Below are 19,512 nucleotides of genomic sequence, written 5' to 3' on the forward strand. Positions count from 1 at the left end.
ATTGGTCCATCTCTGGATCTGCTGTACAACAATCATGACTTGGGATTGGTCCATCTCTGGATCTCCTGTACAACAATGATGACTTGGGATTGGTCCATCTCTGGATCTGCTGTACAACAATCATGACTTGGGATTGGTCCATCTCTGGATCTGCTGTACAACAATCATGACTTGGGATTGGTCCATCTCTGGATCTCCTGTACAACAATGATGACTTGGGATTGGTCCATCTTTAGATCTCCTGTACAACAATGATGACTTGGGATTGGTCCATCTCTGGATCTCCTGTACAACAATCATGACTTGGGATTGGTCCATCTCTAGATATCCTGTACAACAATCATGACTTGGGATTGGTCCATCTCTGGATCTCCTGTACAACAATCATGACTTGGGATTGGTCCATCTCTGGATCTCCTGTACAACAATCATGACTTGGGATTGGTCCATCTCTGGATCTCCTGTACAACAATCATGACTTGGGATTGGTCCATCTCTGGATCTCCTGTACAACAATAGTGACCTGGTCCTGTTTTTTTCTCTGGAACTCGTCTTTAACGATCATGGCTTGGAAGTGGTCTATCTCAAGATCTTCTCTTTAAGAATCATGATCTGCAATTGGTCTATCTTTATATCTCCTCCTTAACGATCATGGCTTGGGATCAATCCATCTCCGAATCTCTTGTACAAGAATAGTGACTCTGGATCTGCTCTTTATGGATCATGACCTGGGATCACTCTTTCACTGGATCTCCTCCATAGCAATCATCACCTGGGACAAGTCCATCTCTGGATCTCTTCTATGATGATAATGACTTAGGATCAGTTTATCTCTGGATATTCTCTATAATGAGAGAGTCCTCATGGGTTAACAGCTTTCTTTTTTTTTTTTTCATGTGAGAATTGTTATTTATTGATATTGTATTTCATGAATACATTTTAAGTCCATCTCTTGATCTCCTCTATAATGATCCTGGCATGAGACCGGCCTATCTCTGGACCTCCCCATAGCAATCATGACCTGGGACAAGTCTATGTCTGGATCTCCTCTGTGACTAGAAGGACTTGGGATCAGTCTGGATCTTCTCTATAATGAGAGTCCTGGGAGTGGTGGATCTCCTCTATGACTAGAAGGGATCAGTCTGGATCTTCTCTATGACTAGAAGGGATCAGTCTGGATCTTCTCTATAATGACAGAGTCCTGGGAGTGGTGGATCTCTGGATCTCCTCTATGACTAGAAGGTCTCAGGATCAGTCTGGATCTTCTCTATAATGATAGAGTCCTGGGACTGGTCTATCTCTGGATCTTCTCTATGACTAGAAGGGATCAGTCTGGATCTTCTCTATAATGACAGAGTCCTGGGAGTGGTGGATCTCTGGATCTCCTCTATGACTAGAAGGTCTCAGGATCAGTCTGGATCTTCTCTATAATGATAGAGTCCTGGGACTGGTCTATCTCTGGATCTTCTCTATGACTAGAAGGACTCGGGATCAGTCTGGATCTTCTCTATAATGATAGAGTCCTGGGAGTGGTGGATCTCTGGATCTCCTCTATGACTAGAAGGACTCGGGATCAGTCTGGATCTTCTCTATAATGATAGAGTCCTGGGAGTGGTTGATCTCTGGATCTCTTGATGACCTGGGACACATGATGTCCCTCCATTCGGTCTTCAAATTTCTCACTAAAATTTTGCAAGGCGGGTCACACAGTTTTTGCACAGTAGCCAAGCTTTCCAAACCAATGGAATGAACTGGGTCAGACAGATTGGGGGGCTGAAGACCTTATTCATATCGGTGTTCCCAGCTGATGGCCATCCAGTTCCCGGCCATCCAGGACCCCCTATGTTTTTGGAGACGGATATTGTTTCTTGTGGATTGCAGCTCACGTCATATCCGCTCAGTCACTATCTACATGAAAGAGAGAAGAAGTTATATTACTCCACATGTTTATAGATGTGAGTATACTCGTTAGTGACATCATAGTAGCACAGTGTATAGTGCAGCTGCATGACGCTATGTATGGTGGGAATCCATAATGTATGGGAGGGGTGACAACTTAAATAAAAGTAATCAGCTTCTTTTTGGAGGAACCCCAATATACAAAACAGCTGGTGAGGCTCTTCTATTTGTCTACAACAGAATATGGACCCCCCCCCCCATCTCCCTTCCCCTCATTAGACTGACTAGGAAATGGGAATGGCATGAAGGTCCACACCAAGGAGCTCATGCTGGTTCTGTCCATACCACTCATGAGAACCACCTCAGACCAGAAGGGACTAATGATCACCCGTGCTGCTTGTATGACCACAGAGACAATAAGAACAATAAATTATGGATACTTTATAAAAAATAATCTTAAACTCTCACCTGCTTTTCCTTGTTGGTACTCTCCTCGCCAACAACCTGGAAGGAGATACGAGTCAAGATTAACAAGATCTCTGGAATATTTTTTCTATGGGCTCAATGGAAGGACCTGGTCTACCAATACCCCTTCCCCCTTGGAGATATAATAATAAATAATAATAATAATAATAATACTACAAGACCCATCGTGGGCCAACTTTCTGGCCACGAAGAATAAAAACAGGCTCCGTTATTACAGCAGGCCATAAATTCCAGCCATATTCATCCTATATAACATCTATAGATCCTCCAATGCTGACAGTCATAAGGGCTCAAATGGGTTGTTCACAGAGATGGAGCTTTTGGTGACCATTGAGAGCAATCAGAGAATAACAGAACCACCCGCTACCAGCACTGCCCTGGGCAGCTTTGTCCCTGCTTATATCAGTCAATTGTGTTGACTGTTCTGGGTCTAGAAGACAATAATCGGGACAAGCCCACATGTCTGCTTCTATGGTTGGAGCCGGATATACGCTTTGTGGATACATCAGACACTCTACAACTATTTATATTTAATGGAAACCTGCAGGCAGGAGGGGGATGCTCTCCAGATTCTGTTCTATGTAGTACGGGAGAGCTCAAAACTGGGAATATTTTGGTCAAATGTTTTATTACTGAATGTTTCCATGTTCAAGTCTCATAGAATATGCTCCATGGTGGCCATTGTATTGGCCTGAACAGTGCCAGGGTTACCATCTCCAGCTACTGAAATTCAGTAGATTATCACTCATTATCTTACCTGTGGGGAAGGAGAATGGTTTCTTTAGCACCATGATTCCAACCAGTATAGCGATAATGAGAAGAACCACCAGCATGATAATGGAGTTCCGCACAGCAGGGGCCACGCCATATTGTTTCAAAGTCTCATTGTTCTTGGCTGTCACTTCCAGCACATCTGCTGAGAAAAAAGATGTCACTAGAGTAACCATATTTCAGCTAGAGAAGCATCCCACCAGAGAAACACCACACCAGAGAAAGACCCAACTGGAGAAAGACCCAACTGGAGAAAGACCCAACTGGAGAAAGACCCAACTGGAGAAAGACCCAACTGGAGAAAGACCCAACTGGAGAAAGACCCAACTGGAGAAAGACCCAACTAAACAAAGAACCCATCAGGGAAAGACCCAACTGGAGAAAGACCCAACTGGAGAAAGACCCAACTGGAGAAAGACCCAACTGGAGAAAGACCCAACTGGAGAAAGACCCAACTGGAGAAAGACCCAACTGGAGAAAGACCCAACTAAACAAAGAACCCATCAGGGAAAGACCCAACTGGAGAAAGACCCAACTGGAGAAAGACCCAACTGGAGAAAGACCCAACTGGAGAAAGACCCAACTGGAGAAAGACCCAACTGGAGAAAGACCCAACTAAACAAAGAACCCATCAGAGAAAGACCCAACTGGAGAAAGACCCAACTAAACAAAGAACCCATCAGAGAAAGACCCAACTGGAGAAAGACCCAACTAAACAAAGAACCCATCAGAGAAAGACCCAACTGGAGAAAGACCCAACTAAACAAAGAACCCATCAGAGAAAGACCCAACTGGAGAAAGACCCAACTAAACAAAGAACCCATCAGAGAAAGACCCAACTGGAGAAAGACCCAACTAAACAAAGAACCCATCAGAGAAAGACCCAACTGGAGAAAGACCCAACTAAACAAAGAACCCATCAGAGAAAGACCCAACTGGAGAAAGACCCAACTAAACAAAGAACCCATCAGAGAAAGACCCAACTGGAGAAAGACCCAACTAAACAAAGAACCCATCAGACAAAGAACCCATCAGACAAAGACCCAACTGGAGAAAGACCCAACTGGAGAAAGACCCAACTGGAGAAAGACCCAACTGGAGAAAGACCCAACTGGAGAAAGACCCAACTGGAGAAAGACCCAACTGGAGAAAGACCCAACTGGAGAAAGACCCAACTGGAGAAAGACCCAACTGGAGAAAGACCCAACTGGAGAAAGACCCAACTGGAGAAAGACCCAACTAAACAAAGAACCCATCAGAGAAAGACCCAACTGGAGAAAGACCCAACTGGAGAAAGACCCAACTGGAGAAAGAACCCAACTGGAGAAAGAACCCAACTGGAGAAAGAACCCAACTGGAGAAAGAACCCAACTGGAGAAAGAACCCAACTGGAGAAAGAACCCAACTGGAGAAAGAACCCAACTGGAGAAAGAACCCAACTGGAGAAAGAACCCAACTGGAGAAAGAACCCAACTGGAGAAAGAACCCAACTGGAGAAAGAACCCAACTGGAGAAAGAACCCAACTGGAGAAAGAACCCAACTGGAGAAAGAACCCAACTGGAGAAAGAACCCAACTGGAGAAAGACCCAACTGGAGAAAGACCCAACTGGAGAAAGACCCAACTGGAGAAAGACCCAACTAAACAAAGAACCCATCAGAGAAAGACCCAACTGGAGAAAGACCCAACTGGAGAAAGACCCAACTGGAGAAAGAACCCAACTGGAGAAAGAACCCAACTGGAGAAAGAACCCAACTGGAGAAAGAACCCAACTGGAGAAAGAACCCAACTGGAGAAAGAACCCAACTGGAGAAAGAACCCAACTGGAGAAAGAACCCAACTGGAGAAAGACACCACTGGAAAAATACTCCACTAAAAAAAACACAGCACTGGAGAAATACACAACTGGAGAAACATCCCAATAGACCAGCCTTTCTCAACCTTTTCAGTACAGAGGAACCCTTGAAAAAGTTCTCCAGTCTCGGAGGAACCCCTACTAAAAATTAGAAGTCTACAACTCATGATACATTTGTGTGATGGTCAGTGGGAAGAATGGTCCTTCCACTTGCGGTCATTGGGAAGAATTACCTCCTTACAGATAACTAAAAAGATCAATGGTGTGAGTGGGAACTTATCCAAGAGGCAGAAATGGCCCAATGCTGAATGAACCCCTAGCAACCTCTGGAGGAACCCCTAGCAACCTCTGGAGGAACCCTGGTTGAGAATCACTGCAATAGAGAAACACCCAACTGGAGAAGCACCCCTCCAGAGAAATACCCAACTGGAAAAACACCCCACTGGAAAAATAATAGTGGATAAACAACCCAATAGAGAAATACATAACTACAAAAATACCCAACTGGAGAAATACCCCAATAGAGAAATACCTAACAGCAGAACTACCAACTAGAGAAATACCCCACTATACAATTACTTAACCAGAGACACACCCCACTAGAGAACAATTCCACTACAGAAATACCCAACCATAGAAATTTCCAACCAGAGAAATACCCCACCAACGAAATACACAACCAAAGAAAGACCTCACTGGAGAAATATCCCACCAGTGAAAGACCCCACTAGAGAAATACCCAACCAGAGAATACCCCACTGGAGAAATACTTCACTGGCGGAAAACCAAATTAGAGAAAGACCGAATTGGAGACATCCCCAACCAGTATCCCACTGGAGAAATACTCCACTGAAGAAAGGCCCAACTGGAGAAAGACCCCTCTGGAGACATCCCCAACCAGAGAAATACTCCTCTAGAGAAAAATCCTACCAGAGACATATCCCACTGGAGAAAAATTTCACTGCAGAAATACCCAGAAGGAGAATTTTCCAACCTGGGAAAGACCCCACTGGAGAAATACTAAGCCGGAGGCATACCCAGCCAGAGAAAGACCCCACCAGAGAAATACCCCACCACAGAAACACCCAAAGAGAGAATTGCACCACCAGAGAAATGCACCCATATATGAAGGAGTATCCCAATATATAAATATTCCAGACATGCCCCAGTCATGGAAATATTTCAGTGGGTCAGTATATCAATACTGAAGTATACTCCATCTTGGGAAACATGTGAATGTAAACCATACAGTCTATATAAACTAGACAAATATATGGGGACCGCAAATAAGCCTGTAAATACTTCTTCAGAGCCTCTCCCATCGCCTGGAACTTCCTGCCCCAGTATGTCCAATCAGCCCCTAACCTGTCCACCCTTAGGAGATCCCTGAAAACTCATTTATTCAGGGAAGCTTATCCCCCGCCCACCTAAGAACTGTGCCAGAGCCACCATCATTAAATTATCCCCCGCAGCTACTACCCTTTGTACCACCACCCCCTCCCTTTAGAATGTAAGCTCTACGAGCCGGGCCCTCCTGTCCCTTCCGTATTGTACTGTAATTGTGTTGTCTCCCCTCTACATTGTAAAGCACTGCGTAAACTGTTGGTGCTTTTTAAAAAAATGGTGTATAATAATAATACACAACAAATACATATAATAAACCATTTTACTCATCCCATTTAGTCATATATTTCTGTTTCATAAATAATAATATAAATTACTCTAAAAACCCTTCCCTCCTAAAACTTCCTCTCTTTACCCCATAACACCTCTTATTACTACCCAAACCATTGCCATTATACCCTAAACCCCTCCTATTACTCCCCTAGCTCCTCCCCTTACTTGTACAACACCTCCTTTTACTCTCCAAATCCTTATTCTAGGCCTACACAGCCCACTACTCCATGTAACTCCTCCATATATGTCAATGTTGCTCCCTCCAGTGTACAGCGCATTAGGTAACTCACCGGAGAGGTTCCCGCTTGCAGTGAGGATGACACAGGAGAAGTTGGTGGCGGAGGTGACATTTATGGTGACTGTACTGGTCACATTAATAAAGTCTTTGTCCCGATCGATGTAATTGTGAATGTGGCGCTCATGTATTGGTGTCCCATCACTGGTGTTTATCCACCTGATGTCTGGCTGCGGAGCCCCCCCTTGCGTGGTACAAGTGAGTTTCAGCTCTGGGCTCCTCTCGCTTGGTGGGGCACTTGTGATGACTGGCATACTGTAGTTTGCTGTGGGCACAGAAACCTTGTTAGAGGTGGCAGCCAATATGACATTGTAGATTAGGAGCTGTAATGGGTGCGGCAGCTGCCCCACATGTGCGCCTTAGTTGTGTCTTACCTGTCACGTGCAGCTCTGTGCTGTTCCTCAGCAGTTCCACAGTGATTGTTTCCCCACAAAATACAAAACAGTCGTATATTCCACTGTCATTCGACAACAAGCGTGACAGGTGAAGAGTGAAATCCCCATTACTCAGATTGGTGAGATTTAGAGATGCTCGCCCTCGATATGCCCCATGCTGTTCATTTGTATTTGAGCTCTCATTAGTTACTCCAGCCACCAGTATATCTTTACCATCCAATTTCCGCTGCCAGTATACCAGGAGGTGCTGTATGGGGCACGTCAGCTGCTGCAGCTCACAAGGTAAGGTCACCGAGCCTCTCAATCTTGCCTCCAGAGCCTCACCAGAGCCCCAAACTACTAAAGAAGACAGATAAAAACATGTTTATCAGACCAAAAATGTGAAATTAAAATGATCTCATATAGTGCAAATTACTGGCAAAAATATCTCTCCTCCCCTTCCTCTTGCTGCTTCCAACTGCTAGCCCCACCAGATGTGGTGATGTCACTGCTGTGCTTATTACTGTTCTCATTGCTGGAGAGAAAGCCATACCCGAGGACCCCCAGTGCAAGAATCTCCCTGCTTCATTTCCTCCGTGGATCTGAGCTTCCTCAACTCTCCTGGTTCTTCATCATTACAGCACCACTCATGGGGGGGGGGGGGGGTGTCAGCTCTAATATACACTAATATTACCCCTTCCAGTAATACTATGATGAACCCTCCCCATAACCCCAACATTAATATTAACCCTTCCAGTAATACTATGATGAACCCTCCCCATAACCCCAACATTAATATTAACCCTTCCAGTAATACTATGATGAACCCTCCCCATAACCCCAACATTAATATTAACCCTTCCAGTAATACTATAATGAACCCTCCCCATAACCCCAACATTAATATTAACCCTTCCAGTAATACTATGATGAACCCTCCCCATAACCCCAACACTAATATTACCCCTTCCAGTAATACTATGATGAACCCTCCCCATAACCCCAACACTAACCCTCTCTACAACCCAACCCTCCCAGTGGACCCTTCCTGCATCCTCAACACTGACCCTGCTTGTAAACCTAACACTAACTAATCCTGTAACAATAACACTGACCCTCCCTGTAAGCCCAAAAATCAACCCTGCCTGTAACACTAACACTAATTCTCCCTGTAATCCTAACACTGACCAGCTCCATAGCCCTAACACTACCCCTCCCTGTAAGATCACAACAAACCTTTCTATAACCCCAATACTAACCCTCCCAAAACTCCAACACTGACCCTCCCTGTAACATCCCCAACACTAACCAACCCTGTAACCCTAACAATAACCCCTCCCCCCTTGTAACATTATACAAACCCTTTCCGTAACCCCAACAGTCACCCCCCCCCCCCCAACTACAACACTATCCCTCCTTGTAACCCCCAACACTAACTCTCACTGAAATCTTAAAACTGATCCCTCTGTAACCCCAACACCAACCCTCCTTGTAATCCTAACACTAACCCTACCGATAACCTCCACACCTACCCTGTAATCCTCATACAGAGCCAATATCTATGTAGACAGGTCCTCTTTTTCTTACCTATCAGACAACAGACTCCGAGAAGCATCCACCTGTGATAGAGAGAGGCAATGTCAGATTTGTCATCATATCCGATTGGTCGGTGTGTGGTCACGCGTGATCCAGGTCGTTCAGAAATATATAGGAGGTGACGTGACCGGTGATTCCCATCGCCCTGTATATAACTCTTCCAACCCAACCCTTCCTCTGCCCAAAAACACAGAACAACCCACCTCACCACAAAGACCCCGCTACGCCAACCCCCACCATAAGGGGGATTAAAGGAGATGTCCATCTAAACCCAAAGAGTGAGACTCCGTGACAAATATCCGGTCAAAGGTTCTTTTGTATCTTCCTCCGACATGGTGTGAAGGAGCCTGAACCTGGTGTGCCGGCAATTCCCGGGACTTTCCTACTCCTAACTTGGAATAATCCCAAATCCTCTCCCTTCTGAGAATTCTGTGTCCCATCAGGCTAAGTGACACCCATCGGTCTGTTCAAGAGATAAGAGGCCCAACAAATGTGTCTGACCATATCTCCTGAACAGACCGATGGGTGGCTATGGTCAGACACATTTGTTGGGCCTCTTATCTCCTGAACAGACCGATGGGTGGCTAAGAGGCCCAACAAATGTGTCTGACCATAGCCACCCATCGGTCTGTCCAGGAGATAAGAGGCCCAACAAATGTGTCTGACCATAGCCACCCATCGGTCTGTTCAGGAGATAAGAGGCCCAACAAATGTGTCTGACCATAGCCACCCATCGGTCTGTCCAGGAGATAAGAGGCCCAACAAATGTGTCTGACCATAGCCACCCATCGGTCTGTCCAGGAGATAAGAGGCCCAACAAATGTGTCTGACCATAGCCACCCATCGGTCTGTTCAGGAGATAAGAGGCCCAACAAATGTGTCTGACCATAGCCACCCATCGGTCTGTTCAGGAGATAAGAGGCCCAACAAATGTGTCTGACCATAGCCACCCATCAGTCTGTTCAGGAGATAAGAGGCCCAACAAATGTGTCCCTGACCATAGCCACCCATCGGTCTGTTCAGGAGATAAGAGGCCCAACAAATGTGTCTGACCATAGCCACCCATCGGTCTGTCCAGGAGATAAGAGGCCCAACAAATGTGTCTGACCATAGCCACCCATCGGTCTGTTCAGGAGATAAGAGGCCCAACAAACGTGTCTGACCATAGCCAACCATCGGTCTGTCCAGGAGATAAGAGGCCCAACAAATGTGTCTGACCATAGTCACCCATCGGTCTGTTCAGGAGATAAGAGGCCCAACAAATGTGTCTGACCATAGCCACCCATCAGTCTGTTCAGGAGATAAGAGGCCCAACAAATGTGTCTGACCATAGCCACCCATCAGTCTGTTCAGGAGATAAGAGGCCCAACAAATGTGTCTGACCATAGCCACCCATCGGTCTGTTCAGGAGATAAGAGGCCCAACAAATGTGTCTGACCATAGCGTTCACCACTATGTAATCTCCTCCGGTACAGAGACTGATGTGTTTGGCTCAGTGATCTCTGTACAGCACTGCGGTATATGACAGAGCTATAAAAATGTATAATAATAATAATAGTGTGTGACTGTGGGGGAGGGGACATTAGAGAGTACATTTTTGTTTATTAAAAATCTTACATACCTAATAAAAACATATTTACATATATACAAAATAAATAAAAAAATATAAACAAAAATTAGCTTATATCAGCATAGCAAAAACATAAAGAAAAACGAAATATACCAACCTGAACAAAGCCATAACCTCCACCTAAAACACTCTCAGGCTAAGAAACCATGACACATGTAACCCATGCATGCGGCCTTTTTTCACAAATACAATCTTATATAAAAATCTAGGGGATGTGAAAGGACAGAAAGAAAGCCGTACACCCAGAGACTGACAAACAGGAACCTGACATTCCTTCCACACCTTTGTCCAGGCCCCCGGCCGCCACCTGTCCTCCTCAAGACCCCGAATCTTCCCAACCTCACCCAGAATGTCATCCGCCACCACCTCGACAGGAAGGATTTTTTTACTAAATGGAAACCTGACACCGTGCATTCCATGAGATGAAACGGACTACTAAGCTAACTAGAAAAAAAAATTCTTAAAATCAAAGTCCAGGGGAGTCTGAAAAGCCCCATATGACCACTCTGCGTAACTCAAGTGGGGAAGAAAAGGGATGCCCAGAACCCCACCCACCCGCTTATAGACTTCTAAACTTGAGGGGCACTGAAGCAAGAAATGGCCCATCGTCTCCTCTACACCACCACACTTCGCACAACCACAGTTCTCCACAGAGCAGACCCTCTCTCATAACAGGGCCTGGGCAATCCCTCAAGGCCAGTGGCTCGCTAAAGGCAGATTCAACAACCCTCCTCTCCAGGGCCTTCCTAGGAAGAGACTTCATTTCCTCCACCGTCACTCGCCACTGCGGAAGCATTTTCAGGCAGGGGGCAAGGTAAGTCGGGAGCTTAGCGTATTCGACTCTCAGGGGTTTCACTGGCCCATCATTCTCCCAGCTCTGCAGAAAAGGCCTAAACCAGGACTGGAAAATACCAACCCACCCAGGTGGTTCCCCTGCCCGCATATTAATAAAATTGTGATTCAAAAACATCAGAGAAAACAATACCACTGAGTTGACCATACCTAGGCTACCTCTCTGCCTGGGAAGGTAGGTTACAGACCTCTTAATGAGGTTCGGTTTGTTCCTCCATAACAGCTGGAAGAAACAGTTGTAGATCTTCGCATTGAGAGACACTGGCAAAACAAAGACAAAGCTGACATAGAAATACCGGGATCAGATAAGATTTAATCAGGTCAATCTTTTCGTTGTAAGAGAGTTCTAATCCGTCCAGCTGGCAACCTTGGCAATGGTATCTTGTAGCCTGCTTTCCCAATTTGCAAGGCCGTAATCGTCGGGACCAAATTTGAAGCCTCAAATTTGAATATCCTGCCAGAGTCCTGAGTAGGCATCCAGTAGCTCAAAGCCTTCACCCTCCTCTCCCATCCAGAAAACCTCACTCTTCTCCTGATTTATCTTTGAGCCAGATGCCTCAGCATACTTCTCCATCAACTGAGACCAACTCCTCAGCCTCCTCTGTCCCACAGATGAAAACTGACACATCATCAGCATAGGCCACGACTCTCAGAGGAGGCTCACTAGGAATGTCCAAAGGCACTCTGCACAAAAGGTCTGCTCTCTAACCTCGGGATGAAGGCATCAATTGCGAACGTGTAAAGCAGAGGGCTTAGAGGACACCCCTGAAGCACATCTGAGCCAATCCGAAAGGGCCATCTGATCCAACCATTCACAAGCATGAAGCCCCTCTGTACAAGGTTTTCAGCCAATCGATAAAGCCCCCCTCCAAGCCATACTTGCCAAGAAGCAGCCACAGGTGTGAAGGAACTGTCTAGCACCCAGCTTGGGTGCCTCTGTCAAGATATAGCTTCCTCCAGTCTGGGCCCAAGAAACAGGTTATGATATTGGGGGGTATCTAGCTCAGTGGTAGATGCATCTTCAGTGAGTTCACAGCCAACAGAAACTTCAGTTTAAGGGTGTGGTAGCCCACTTTTATTGGAAGTAACAAAGATGAAAGTTCATACATGCACGGGGTACCCACACAGGGGTTCTTCTCCCAAAAATTACAACACAAACAAAAATGCCAAGCCACCTTCCTCTCAAGGCTCACTCAGCCTTGGTCACAGTACAAAGCTGTGCAGTACCCACTCCTGGCCTCTAGGGAGGGGCTCTCCTGACACTCCAGGCTTTCACACTCCTCCAGGACTCACAGTCCCCAGGACTCTCTCTTCCAGTTGTCTCAGCTATGGTCTCCCCAACTCTCTCAGCTGGCCCAACTCTCTCAGTCCACTGACCTGGAACCTCTCCCACATAGATTGCCGTCCCAAGGATAATGCCTGGGTTCTTAAATGGTAGCACACCTCCCTCCTGGCTGCAGCAACTGCTCCAACACCAACACCCTACCCCCCAACTGCTCCCACACCAACACCATACCTCCCAACTGCTCCCACACCAACACCATGCCCCCCAACTGCTCCCACACCAACACCATACCTCCCGACTGCTCCCACACCAACACCGTACCTCCCAACTGCTCCCACACCAACACCATACCCCCCAACTGCTCCCACACCAATACCATACCCCCCAACTGCTCCCACACCAACACCATACCTCCCAACTGCTCCCACACCAACGCCATACCCCCCAACTGCTCCCACACCAACACCATACCTCCCAACTCCTCCCACATCAACGCCATACCTCCCAACTGCTCCCACACCAACGCCATACCCCCCAACTGCTCCCACACCAACACCATACCTCCCAACTCCTCCCACATCAACGCCATACCTCCCAACTCCTCCCACATCAACGCCATACCTCCCAACTGCTCCCACACCAACGCCATACCTCCCAACTGCTCCCACACCAACGCCATACCCCCCAACTGCTCCCACACCAACACCATACCTCCCAACTCCTCCCACACCAACGCCATACCCCCCAACTGCTCCCACACCAACGCCATACCTCCCAACTGCTCCCACACCAACACCATACCTCCCAACTGCTCCCTCACCAACACCATACCTCCCAACTGCTCCCACACCAACACCATACCTCCCAACTGCTCCCACACCAACACCATGCCCCCCAACTGCTCCCACACCAACACCATACCTCCCGACTGCTCCCACACCAACACCATACCTCCCAACTGCTCCCACGCCAACACCATACCTCCCAACTCCTCCCACATCAACGCCATACCCCCCAACTGCTCCCACACCAACGCCATACCTCCCAACTGCTCCCACACCAACACCATACCTCCCAACTGCTCCCTCACCAACACCATACCTCCCAACTGCTCCCACACCAACACCATACCTCCCAACTGCTCCCACACCAACTCCATACCTCCCAACTGCTCCCACACCAACGCCATACCTCCCAACTGCTCCCACACCAACACCATACCTCCCGACTGCTCCCACACCAACACCATACCTCCCAACTGCTCCCACACCAACACCATACCTCCCAACTGCTCCCACACCAACACCATACCTCCCAACTGCTCCCACACCAACACCGTACCTCCCAACTGCTCCCACACCAACACCATACCTCCCGACTGCTCCCACACCAACACCATACCTCCCAACTGCTCCCACACCAACACCATACCTCCCAACTGCTCCCACACCAACTCCATACCTCCCAACTGCTCCCACACCAACACCATACCTCCCAACTGCTCCCACACCAACTCCATACCTCCCAACTGCTCCCACACCAACACCATACCTCCCAACTGCTCCCACACCAACTCCATACCTCCCAACTACTCCCACACCAACACCATACCTCCCAACTGCTCCCACACCAACACCATACCTCCCAACTGCTCCCACACCAACACCATACCTCCCAACTGCTCCCACACCAACTCCATACCTCCCAACTGCTCCCACACCAACACCATACCTCCCAACTGCTCCCACACCAACTCCATACCTCCCAACTGCTCCCACACCAACACCATACCTCCCGACTGCTCCCACACCAACACCATACCTCCCAACTGCTCCCACACCAACTCCATACCTCCCAACTGCTCCCACACCAACTCCATACCTCCCAACTGCTCCCACACCAACACCATACCTCCCAACTGCTCCCACACCAACTCCATACCTCCCAACTGCTCCCACACCAACGCCATACCTCCCAACTGCTCCCACACCAACGCCATACCTCCCAACTGCTCCCACACCAACACCATACCTCCCAACTGCTCCCACACCAACACCATACCCCCAACTGCTCCCACACCAACTCCATACCTCCCAACTACTCCCACACCATACCTCCCAACTGCTCCCACACCAACGCCATACCTTCCAACTGCTCCCACACCAACGCCATACCTCCCAACTGCTCCCACACCAACGCCATACCTCCCAACTGCTCCCACACCAACGCCATACCACCCAACTGCTCCCACACCAACACCATACCTCCCAACTGCTCCCACACCAACACCGTACCTCCCGACTGCTCCCACACCAACACCATACCCCCAACTGCTCCCACACCAACTCCATACCTCCCAACTACTCCCACACCATACCTCCCAACTGCTCCCACACCAACACCATACCTCCCAACTGCTCCCACACCAACGCCATACCTCCCAACTGCTCCCACACCAACGCCATACCTCCCAACTGCTCCCACACCAACGCCATACCTCCCAACTGCTCCCACACCAACGCCATACCTCCCAACTGCTCCCACACCAACGCCATACCTCCCAACTGCTCCCACACCAACGCCATACCTCCCAACTGCTCCCACACCAACGCCATACCTCCCAACTGCTCCCACACCAACGCCATACCTCCCAACTGCTCCCACACCAACACCATACCTCCCAACTGCTCCCACACCAACACCATACCCCCAACTGCTCCCACACCAACACCATACCCCCAACTGCTCCCACACCAACTCCATACCTCCCAACTACTCCCACACCATACCTCCCAACTACTCCCACACCAACGCCATACCACCCAACTGCTCCCACACCAACGCCATACCTCCCAACTGCTCCCACACCAACGCCATACCCCCAACTGCTCCCACACCAACGCCATACCCCCAACTGCTCCCACACCAACACCATACCTCCCAACTACTCCCACACCATACCTCCCAACTGCTCCCACACCAACGCCATACCTCCCAACTGCTCCCACACCAACGCCATACCTCCCAACTGCTCCCACACCAACGCCATACCTCCCAACTGCTCCCACACCAACGCCATACCTCCCAACTGCTCAAACACCAACACCATACCCCCAACTGCTCCCACACCAACGCCATACCTCCCAACTACTCCCACACCAACACCATACCTCCCAACTGCTCCCACACCAACACCATACCTCCCAACTGCTCCCACACCAACACCATACCTCCCAACTGCTCCCACACCAACGCCATACCTCCCAACTGCTCCCACACCAACACCATACCTCCCAACTGCTCCCACACCAACACCATACCCCCAACTGCTCCCACACCAACGCCATACCTCCCAACTACTCCCACACCAACACCATACATCCCAACTGCTCCCACACCAACACCATACCTCCCAACTGCTCCCACACCAACGCCATACCTCCCAACTACTCCCACACCAACTCCATACCTCCCAACTACTCCCACACCAACACCATACCCCCAACTGCTCCCACACCAACTCCATACCTCCCAACTACTCCCACACCATACCTCCCAACTACTCCCACACCATACCTCCCAACTACTCCCACACCAACGCCATACCACCCAACTGCTCCCACACCAACGCCATACCTCCCAACTGCTCCCACACCAACGCCATACCCCCAACTGCTCCCACACCAACGCCATACCCCCAACTGCTCCCACACCAACACCATACCTCCCAACTACTCCCACACCATACCTCCCAACTGCTCCCACACCAACGCCATACCTCCCAACTGCTCCCACACCAACGCCATACCTCCCAACTGCTCCCACACCAACGCCATACCTCCCAACTGCTCCCACACCAACACCATACCCCCAACTGCTCCCACACCAACGCCATACCTCCCAACTACTCCCACACCAACTCCATACCTCCCAACTACTCCCACATCATACATCCTAACTGCTCCCACACCAACTCCCCTGAGCTATGCTCAGATCTGCACCTGGACACACACAACCTGCAGAACTTCTGGAAAACCCGGACACGTGACTGAAGACTCCATCCCTCCCAATGTTCCTTGAAGTCTTCAACTTTCCAGCCTTAATCCAGACAAGACTTAAAGCATCGTTTTCTCTGCTCACCAATCCTCTGCTGGAACTTCTCAAACTGCCTCTCTGAGAGTCCTGTGTCCATTTTACACTCATTTTCACCAGGACCAGGGTCTCTCACTATCACAGGGTATTATAGCTGAATTTTGCACCCAAGAACTAGGCGACACTAGCTTAGGTGCAAACTGGATCTCTTTATTGAAAATTTACACAGAATGTACACATACTGGCCACTTTATTAGGTACATCAGCCAATCACATGGCAGCACCTCAATGCATTTAGGCATCTAGATGTGGTGAAGACGACTTGCTGAAGTTCAAACCGAGCCTCAGAATGGGGAAGAAAGGGGATCTCTGTGACTTTGAAGGTGGCATGGTTGTTGGTGGCAGACGGGCCGGTCTGACTATTTTTGGGAGAATAGGCAGACTGGTTCCAGATGATAGAAAGACAACAGTAACTCCCATAACCACTTGTTACACCCGAGGTATGCAGAATACCATCTCTGAAAGCACAGCACATCCAACCTTTAAGCAGATGGGCTACAGCAGCAGAAGACCACACCGGATGCCACTCCTGTCAGCTAAGAACAGGAAACTGAGGCTACAATCAGCACAGGATCACCAACATTGGACAATAGAAGATTGGAGAAACATTGCCTGGTCTGATGAGTCTGGATTTCACCTCCGACATTCAGATGGTGGGGCCAGAATTTGGTTGTGGGATATCACCGGTTCAGGCTGGTGTTGGGGGTGTAATGGTGTGGGGGATGGGTTGTCCCCCATCTTCTGATGGCTCCTCCCAGCAGGATAATGCCCCAGGTCACAAAGCTCCAATCATCTCACCACTGGACAATGAGGTCCCTGTCCCCGACCGGACTCACGGGGGTCCCGACCGGCGGCGCGCACGCGATGGCAGGGCGGCAAATACAGATGAACGTACCTGTAAGCCAATTTGCCTGCCCGTGCCATTCTGCCGATGTACATTGGCGTGCGCTGGTCGGGAACCGGTTACTGAATCTCCGAAGCTCCAATTGGATGGGGATCCGCCCTTCATGGGCTCTTCCTGTTGATGCCACAATGTGGAATGAGACTTTTTTTTGCCCCGGATATGGGCAAATACTAACTATTTTATTGGTGGGTAGTTTGAATGCCGGTCCGTGTATTTTATATATATAAAAAATAAAAACAACACGTTAGACAATATTTACCAACGCGTTTCCCTCTCTCTCTATTATTCATCAGAACGCGCCATGTGCTGTGTGATTCCCCATATGCTCAGACTGGGGGGCGGGGCCCATTTGAAGGTATTTTTCACCAATTTTTTGGTTTTCTGGATAGTTGAGCACATGCTTTTTACATGTAACATACAATGCATATATATATATATGTGTGTGTGTGTTGTAATTGTACTATATCTCATTTCAGTCAGTGAGATTTATTCTGCTCTTTCCTGTTACATCTCTGAACCTTTTTCCGCGTCCTGAGGAAGCCTTTGCTGCGAAACGCGTAGACGCGACACACAAGGGCTCAATGTACAAAATGTATCATTTTATATGATTTTTTATCTATATTGAACACAGTTATGATACTTTGTATTCTTCATTAGGAAACTATTTTTTTTCGCTACTTTCTCATTTGTTTTCATGCCTTAAAACTCCGACCTGTTGGTACCTATTTGGTATCCTTTTTGTTTCCCTTGATATATACAGATGTGACATTGTGGGTGCTTCTCCCTTTTTCCCTATTTCTCATACTGGGAGGGGGGATTTGTACTGGGAGGGGGGATTTGTACTGGGAGGGGGACTTGTACTGGGAGGGGGGATTTGTACTGGGAGGGGGGATTTGTACTGGGAGGGGTGACTTGTACTGGGAGGGGGGATTTGTACTGGGAGGGGGGATTTGTACTGGGAGGGGTGACTTGTACTGGGAGGGGGGATTTGTACAGGGAGGGGTGACTTGTACTGGGAGGGGGGATTTGTACTGGGAGGGGGGCTTGTACTGGGAGGGGGGCTTTGTACTGGGAGGGGGGGGGCTTGTACTGGGAGGGGGGACTTGTACTAGGAGAGGATGTGTACTCGGAGGGGAAATTTGAGGGGTAGAGCAATTGTGCTAGAAGGAGTGATTTAATTGGGGTGGGAATTTGAACAGAAAGAGGATCTCGGCTGGGAGGGGGATGGGTGCTGTGTACCCGGGAGGGGTGTGCTGTATATCCCAGGCGGTGGATTAGAGTGTAAGCTCTTGTGGTGAGTGGAGAGGACAGGCGGTGGATTAGAGTGTAAGCTCTTGTGGTGAGTGGAGAGGACAGGCGGTGGATTAGAGTGTAAGCTCTTGTGGTGAGTGGAGAGGACAGGTGGAGGATTAGAGTGTAAGCTCTTTTGGTGAGTGGAGAGGACAGGTGGTGGATTAGAGTGTAAGCTCTTGTGGTGAGTGGAGAGGACAGGTGGTGGATTAGAGTGTAAGCTCTTGTGGTGAGTGGAGAGGACAGGTGGTGGATTAGAGTGTAAGCTCTTGTGGTGAGTGGAGAGGACAGGTGGTGGATTAGAGTGTAAGCTCTTGTGGTGAGTGGAGAGGACAGGCGGTGGATTAGAGTGTAAGCTCTTGTGGTGAGTGGAGAGGACAGGCGGTGGATTAGAGTGTAAGCTCTTGTGGTGAGTGGAGGGGACAGGTGGAGGATTAGAGTGTAAGC

At 48.7% G+C, this 19,512-nt stretch overlaps 1 protein-coding gene across 2 annotated transcripts in view; it reads right to left on the minus strand.

Annotated features, from left to right (window-relative positions):
* Positions 1-283: 283 nt before the first annotated feature.
* ICOSLG (inducible T cell costimulator ligand) overlaps positions 284-19,512 on the minus strand; it is a 31,019-nt gene continuing 11,790 nt past the window's right edge. The window contains exons 2-7 of one of the 2 annotated variants that reach the window (XM_077479472.1): positions 8,944-8,975; positions 7,357-7,716; positions 6,978-7,247; positions 3,143-3,298; positions 2,368-2,403; positions 284-1,908 (exon numbers count right to left, since the gene is read on the minus strand). In XM_077479472.1, coding sequence (XP_077335598.1) covers positions 1,898-1,908; positions 2,368-2,403; positions 3,143-3,298; positions 6,978-7,247; positions 7,357-7,716; positions 8,944-8,975 — 865 coding nt within the window. In that variant the 3' untranslated portion in view covers positions 284-1,897. Of the gene's footprint in view, positions 1,909-2,367; positions 2,404-3,142; positions 3,299-6,977; positions 7,248-7,356; positions 7,717-8,943; positions 9,422-19,512 lie in introns of those variants that run through there. The other variant, XM_077479471.1, reaches the window with a different exon arrangement.

Source organism: Lithobates pipiens, unplaced genomic scaffold (genome assembly GCF_037356315.1).
Source record: "Lithobates pipiens isolate NorthernLeopardFrog02 unplaced genomic scaffold, aLitPip1_a1.2 Scaffold_16, whole genome shotgun sequence".
In the NCBI taxonomy this organism is placed as follows: domain Eukaryota; kingdom Metazoa; phylum Chordata; class Amphibia; order Anura; family Ranidae; genus Lithobates; species Lithobates pipiens.